Source organism: Salminus brasiliensis, chromosome 5 (genome assembly GCF_030463535.1).
Source record: "Salminus brasiliensis chromosome 5, fSalBra1.hap2, whole genome shotgun sequence".
NCBI classification, from domain to species: Eukaryota; Metazoa; Chordata; class Actinopteri; order Characiformes; family Bryconidae; genus Salminus; species Salminus brasiliensis.
Window position 1 is genome coordinate 44,779,971 of NC_132882.1, and position 7,866 is coordinate 44,787,836.

A 7,866-nucleotide genomic window follows, 5' to 3' on the forward strand; every position below is an offset into this window, starting at 1 on the left:
GAGAGAGAGAGAGAATGATAGAGAGAGGCGTAGGCAGTGTGTGGTATCTCAACTTTTAATTGATGAGAGATTAGCTCATATTTAATCTCGTCTCTTCAGTGTGAGTGTGTGTGAGTGTGAGTGAGTGTGTGTGTGTGAGTGTGTGGGTGAGTGTGTGGGTGAGTGAGTGTGTGTGTGTGTGAGTGGACCAGACTTGCACTGTCCAGTTCACTCCACAGAACTGTGTGTGTGTGAGAGAGAAAGACACAGACCTGTCTACAGTCTGTATATCTGCAGTCTGTCTACAGTCTGTATATCTGCAGTCTGTCTACAGTCTGTATATCTGTAGTCTGTCTACAGTCTGTATATCTGCAGTCTGTCTACAGTCTGTATATCTGCAGTCTGTCTACAGTCTGTATATCTGTAGTCTGTCTACAGTCTGTCTACAGTCTGTATATCTGTAGTCTGTCTACAGTCTGTATATCTGTAGTATGTCTACAGCCTATATATCTGTAGTCTGTCTACAGTCTGTATATCTGTAGTATGTCTACAGTCTGTATGTCTGTAGTATGTCTACAGTCTGTATATCTGTAGTCTGTCTACAGTCTGTCTACAGTCTGTATATCTGTAGTCTGTCTACAGTCTGTATATCTGTAGTATGTCTACAGTCTGTATATATGCAGTCTGTCTACAGTCTGTCTACAGTTTGTATATATGTAGTCTGTCTACAGTCTGTATATCTGTAGTATGTCTACAGTCTGTATATCTGTAGTCTGTCTACAGTCTATATATCTGTAGTCTGTCTACAGTCTGTATATCTGTAGTCTGTCTACAGTCTGTCTACAGTTTGTATGTCTGCAGTCTGTCTACAGTCTGTCTACAGTTTGTATATCTGTAGTCTGTCTACAGTCTGTCTACAGTTTGTATGTCTGCAGTCTGTCTACAGTCTGTCTACAGTTTGTATATCTATAGTCTGTCTACAGTCTGTATGTCTGTAGTCTGTCTACAGTCTGTCTACAGTTTGTATATCTGTAGTCTGTCTACAGTCTATATATCTGTAGTCTGTCTACAGTTTGTATATCTGTAGTCTGTCTACAGTCTGTATATCTGTAGTCTGTCTACAGTCTGTCTACAGTTTGTATATCTGTAGTCTGTCTACAGTCTATATATCTGTAGTCTGTCTACAGTTTGTATATCTGTAGTCTGTCTACAGTCTGTATATCTGTAGTCTGTCTACAGTCTGTATATCTGTAGTCTGTCTACAGTCTGTCTATAGTCTGTATATCTGTAGTCTGTCTACAGTCTGTATATCTGTAGTCTGTCTACAGTCTGTCTATAGTCTGTATATCTGTAGTCTGTCTACAGTCTGTCTACAGTCTGTATATCTGTAGTCTGTCTATAGTCTGTATATCTGTAGTCTGTCTACAGTCTGTATATCTGTAGTCTGTCTACAGTCTGTCTATAGTCTGTATATCTGTAGTCTGTCTACAGTCTGTCTACAGTCTGTATATCTGTAGTCTGTCTACAGTCTGTCTACAGTCTGTATATCTGTAGTCTGTTTACAGTCTGACAACCATCTACATTCACATGGACTGAGAGGCCTGCCCAAGAGGACCTCTGAGAAGCCTCTGCTCCATCCTGCACCATCTTACTCTCTCTCTACCATCTTACACTCTCTCTCTCTCTCTCTCTCTCTCTCTGTCGAGCGAGGTTTGGTTAATGCAGGGTGACAGCTCTTTCATGCAGTAATGGTGGTGCTGAAAGGACAGCTCCACTCAACCCTTTACTGACACACTCTCTCTCTCTCTTAACCTCTCTCTCTCTTAACCTCTCTCTCTCTTACCCTCTCTCTTACCCTCTCTCTCTCTCTTACCCTCTCTCTCCCTCTCTCTCTCTCTCTCTCTCTCTCTCTCTCTCTCTCTTTCTCGCTCTCTCTCGCTGTGTCTTTCATGCTGGCTGTCTCTCTAAATACAGAGCACATACACATTTGCACCAGTTCACACTAAATCTCTCTCTCTCTCTCTCTCTCTCTCTCTCACACACACACACACACACACACACACACACACACTCTCTGATCAATCGGCGTGCGCCGCCCTAGGGCAATAGTACACTGCAGCACAAAGCAGAGCGGAGAACAATGTTTTAATCTAACAGCCTCTGTCTAGAACACACACACACACACACACACACTCACTCACTCACTCACCCACACACACACACTCACACTCACACACACACACAGTCTGTTAAGCTGGCAGTGCATGCTGTGCATTATAATAAAGGACTGCAGTTTTTCAACCTGTCCCCAACACAACACAACACACACACACACACACACTCACACACCTTACCCTACACGCTGCGGACCAGTGTGTGTTTATACACTGTACACACACTGCAGAGCCAGATCATTATGACCCCTCAGATGGAGGTAAGCATGCTGATGGTGTGGTATCAGAGCTGCATGTGAACGGCTCCGAGGCTTGCAGGGGGTCGTCTGGTCAGCAGGGGTGAATCCCTACCGACGGTGGTCCGAGGAGGGACAGACGAAGGGTGGTGGAACCGACAGAAGGGCCACTGTTACACACAGTGATGCAGCGCCCCCTGCTGTGTATGGAGCTGCATAGCTGCAGACCAGCCAGAGTGCCTATGCTGCATTTACCTGTGGGAGGTGCTGGACCAACAAGTCCGATCCACAGTGGCTCCACCTCATAACCTACAGGACTTACAGTCTTCTCCTGCTCTGTGGCCCTAACAAGCTCATTAAAGTCTGAGAGTTCAATTATTTGGGGTGTCCAAACTTTTGCATGGTGCTCCTTTTCTTTTTGAATTTATTAATTTTTTACTTTAGGAGACTTTCGGAGATCAGATCTTCCTCTGCTCTCTTATCTATTCCCACTCACAGAGATTCTGACCGGGGGTGTGATGTAATCATGCCCAGAGACAGCACCAGGTGTAAATGTGTTTGCGTGCAGCAAAAGGCACACACACACACACACACACACACACACACACACACACACACACACACACACTCACACACACACATCATGCTGATTTGTTTTTCCGACAGTTTCCAGGGGAACATCAACCTATCTGTCCTGCCATTAAACTCTCAGCTCACTCAGTCAATGCCAGTGGCCTACATTCACACCCTCACAGTGCTGAACTGCACTCTCTCACACACACACACACACACACTGAAACAACACTCCTAATGTAAAGACCCATTAAAGAACAGTGGTTCGGGTCCAGCATGCATCTCCAGCACTCTCTGGCTCCTCAGATGTGATGCTTTAGGCTTTACGTGAGGTATTAACTGTGGTTCGTGTGAGAAGCTGGACGGCTGTTTCAGCACCGCGGACAGCGCCACTCAGATCCGTTCAAGCTGCAGTTCCGCCTTTAAACTGATAGAGGGCGACATCGGGGGACATCATTATTAGTACCTGAGTACCGTACTTTATTTAAAAGTCTTTGTACTTTACTCAGGGGTTATTGGACCTGAATACTTGTACTTTATATTACTTCCATTTTTTTTGAGGTATTAACTTACAGTATATACCTACAGTGTGTATATACCTACAGTGAGTATGAACCTATGCATGTATTAACTTACAGTATATATATATATACCTACAGTGTGTATGTACCTATGCATGTATATATACAGTGTGTGTGTACCTATGTATTTTTATATACTTATGCATATATATATACAGTATGTAAGTATACAGTATGTATATACCTTTGAATGTATATATACCTACAGTATGTATATATGTACAGTGTGTATGTACCTATGCATGTATATATATACAGTGTGTGTACCTATGCATTTGTATATACCTATAGTGTGTATATATGTACAGTGTGTATGTATCTATGCATGTATATCTACAGTATTTGTGTACCTATGCATTTTTATATACCTTTGCATATATATATATACAGTATGTATATACCTATGAATGTATATATACCTACAGTATGTATAAATGTACAGTGTGTATGTACCTATGCATTTGTATATACCTGCAGCATGTATGTATATACTACAGTATGTATTTTTATATACCTACAGTGTGTATACCTACATTATGTATATACGTAGTGTGTATGTACCTCTGCATGTATATACATACAGTATGTAAATACCTACAGTGTGTATGTACCAATGGAATTATGGGTATTAAATAGAGTTTCTCCTACTTCTGTTGGAGTAACTGTCTCTACTGTCCAGGGAAGAAGACTTTCTACTAGATTTTGGAGGAGGAGCATTGCTGTGAGGATTTGATTGCATACAAGAGCGTTAGTGAGGTCTGAATGTAGGAAGATGATCACCACCCACCCCCACTTCATCATCCCAAAAGTACTGGATGGAGCTCCACCACCATCATTAAAGAGAACACAGTTCTTCCGCTGCTCCACAGCTCCTCAATGCTGGGGGGCTTTATTAAACCCCTCTAGCCCATGCCTGGCATAAGGTATCTGCTCCAAAGAGCCAATACTTCTCTACAGGGACAAGACAAACTGTATGTCTGTGTCAGCAAAAGGTGCAACTTAAAGTAACTGTGAACTTAAAGGGGTGTCCACAAACTTTTGGACATACAGTGTAGTTAAGTTATTTGAAAGCACAGTATTCTTTTTAAATAAAGACAGAATCCAGCAGTTGATTAAAAAAAGCAGAATCAGCGTAGTGGCTTTATTTTCACTGATGACCAGGCCCACAATCTTACACTGTAAAACTCGCTCTGGCACAGCAGCAGCAGCAGCAGCAGCACACACACACACACACCTCCATCAGTCTGACTCTCAAAGCCCCGTTTCAGAGTTTATAACTAACCTGCGTGTAAATCCGTTAGCATACTATTTCTACATGCGTCTGTAAATAAGAGCTAGCGTTTAGAAGCTTGGGAAGAAAGTGATGAAACCCGACCTAAATCATAACCGGCTTCTGCTGCATGGAAAACACGCTTACTCAGGCAACTCGGAAAAGCCCAGGAAAAGAAAACACACGCTCTCCAACCTGGATTAAACCTGGTCCTGGACTGAACTGCGGCGCTAATTGGGTTTCCCCAATTAGAAAAAAATACCACTAGTACAGAATTAGGCTTAATCTGGGTCTGGGATACTGGACCTAAAAGTCTTCATAAAGTCCATTTGGGTTCATTTCCGTTCCCTTTCATTCCTTTTTTCAGTTAATCCATGAAATCCCAGTTAAAAATGCACCTGCGTAATATTTACATCATAAAAATCATCAGTCTGAAGAATCTCCTTGTTTTTCCGGAGAAATGAAAGATCTTTGTTTCCAGTGAAGAGTGACTTTAAACACCGCGTCGTTAATATTAACACCAATACCGACACACTGATCGAGAGAGTGATGGAAAAAAAGTATACATTTCAAAATCACCAGCAGAACTGAAGGCAACGTTACAGTCTTTGTGCACTACGCGTGTGAGTATACATTAAAGTGTGTTCCATTGGTAAAGTCTTTTGCATTGTACAAACCCTATACCCATAACCCCCTGCTGTGAAGCAGTTCACTGTCCCGCTCCGTAACATTCAGACCTTAACAGAAAGTCTGTCAGGAATCTCACAGCTCGGCTCTTTCCCAGGCTGTGTCCAAAACTGCGCCCCTTCACTAACTAGTGCACTATTTTGGTAGTGAGAGTTGTCGAGCTCATGTGGTTCAGGTCGGGTGTAGACACTAACCTGGACGCTGATGTAATTGATAGCCTAGCACTTACAGATGGGTATCGATGGGTATGAAATTAGCCCATCGCTGTCAGAATTAGCCCATCCTTAAGAGCTCAATATACAAGTCAGTGACTCTGAAGTGCCACAAATAGCATGAAGTATAGGTACAGATGGAATGGGTATGGATATATATGGTATGGCTCATACTCAACTCTACCCACACCTATCTGTACCCATACCCATACCATATATATCCATGCCCATTCCATCTGTACCTATACTATATATATTCATTTGTAGGGGTAAATGTGGTATTGGTATGGTTATAGATAGTATGGGTATAGATAGAATGGGCATGGTTATAGATAGGTGTGGCACATCCTCAACTATACCTACACCCATCTATACCCATAACCATACCACCCATATGCATATTCATGCCATACATATTAATTTGTAGGGGTAAATATGGTATGGGTATGGATGGGTAAGGGTATGGATATATAAAGTATGGGTATAAATGGAATGGGTATAGATATATATGGTCTGGGTATGGTTTAGATAGGTGTGGCACATCCTGAACTATACCCACACCCATCTATACCCTATATAGATGTCTAGATCTATATTAATTTGTACACATACGCATATTCATACTATATATATATATATATATATATATATAGGGGTAAATATGGTATGGGTATGGATTGTAAAGGTATGGATATATATGGTATATGGGAGTCCACACCCATACCACATATACCCATATGCTATATGGCTACACATAGGGTTTGGATTGTCTGGGTACAGATAGGTGCGAGTATAGATGAGTATAGCTATATATGGTACGGCTATTGCTATATAGTATGAGATAGATGGTATCTCTACCTGTAGTATAGATATGAGTATAGTATAGTATGGGTGTGGATGGTATGGGAATGAATATAGTTGAGTAAGACTCACACTCCATCATACCCATACCCATCTATACCCATAACTTTACCATTCATACTCATACCACATACCATTCTCGTACCATTCATACTAATACCATATATACTCATACTGTATGGATATATATGGTATGGGTATGAATGGTAAGAATATGGATATACAAGTATGAGTCCATACCTATGCCATCCTTTCCTACACCATATATGTGGTATGGGTATAGATGGTATGAGTAAGGATGGCATGGGTGAAGATGGGTAAGAGTATAGATGAGTATATGCTATATATGGTACAAGTATGGATGTGGATGGTATGGGTATATTAAAATCAGCTTATATTAAAGCTTGTTTTATTTTTAAAGAAGAATTCAGGTATTAATTGTATAAAGCTGTTATTGAGGTTTTAAATATACAAATGAGTTATTATTAATTAGTAAGTTAAATGTGTATGATTATACACATAAGACTTTTTAAATTAAATGATTCAGCCGTTATATATAAATGTAGTGATGTAATACAGGGAGTAGTGATTAGGGGACAATTTGGAACACAGCCTTCTTCACTCTTTCCCAGCTGTAACACACTGCACTGCCTCTGTTTAACACGGGGAGGCACTCATGCGCATGTGCGTGTGGTAGTGTGGGGGTGGCACTGCAGGAGGCGGCATGGCCAGGCCCTGGGGGTCAGCGGGGTGCAGCGGGGTGGTTGTGGGTAAAGGTTGCCGTGGCGCCGGGTGACTGGAGCTGGTATGCGGTGGCAGAGCCAGGGCTGGAGACAGTGGTCAGGCTGGTGGGTGGTGCCCCCTGCTGTACACCAGGCTTGGGTGGGGGCTGTGGGTTCTGTGCCAGCTGTATGGAGACGTCGCTGGACAGCTCTGAGGCGCTGCGGACGCGCTGAGGAGGGGGCCAGCTGTCCGGGTGCAGAAACTGGCCGCTGTAATCGCTGCTGTCAGACAGACGGGGGCGGTAGAGCGCAGGGTGAGGGCGATACATCTCCTCCTCCGCATAGCGCTTCATAAAGAGATACACAGACATCACACCTGCACCCTGAGAGAGAGAGAGAGAGAGAGAGAGGGAGAGAGAGAGAGAGAGAGAGAGAGAGAGAGAGAGAGGGAGAGAGAGAGAGAGAGGGAGAGAGAGGTTCATAATGAATGTTTTTAGAATAAAGTACTTATAACGCTCTAAATGTAGGTATTGTGATATACACTGAGGAGGCGGAGCTACAGTCTCTCATT

General features: G+C 42.6%; 1 protein-coding gene across 1 annotated transcript in view; it reads right to left on the reverse strand.

Annotated features, from left to right (window-relative positions):
* Positions 1 to 4,650: 4,650 nt before the first annotated feature.
* cacng7b (calcium channel, voltage-dependent, gamma subunit 7b) overlaps positions 4,651 to 7,866 on the reverse strand; it is a 15,392-nt gene continuing 12,176 nt past the window's right edge. Inside the window, 2 exon segments of the mRNA XM_072679068.1 lie at positions 4,651 to 7,332; positions 7,334 to 7,678. Of these exon segments, the coding sequence (XP_072535169.1) occupies positions 7,231 to 7,332; positions 7,334 to 7,678 (447 nt within the window). The 3' untranslated portion in view covers positions 4,651 to 7,230.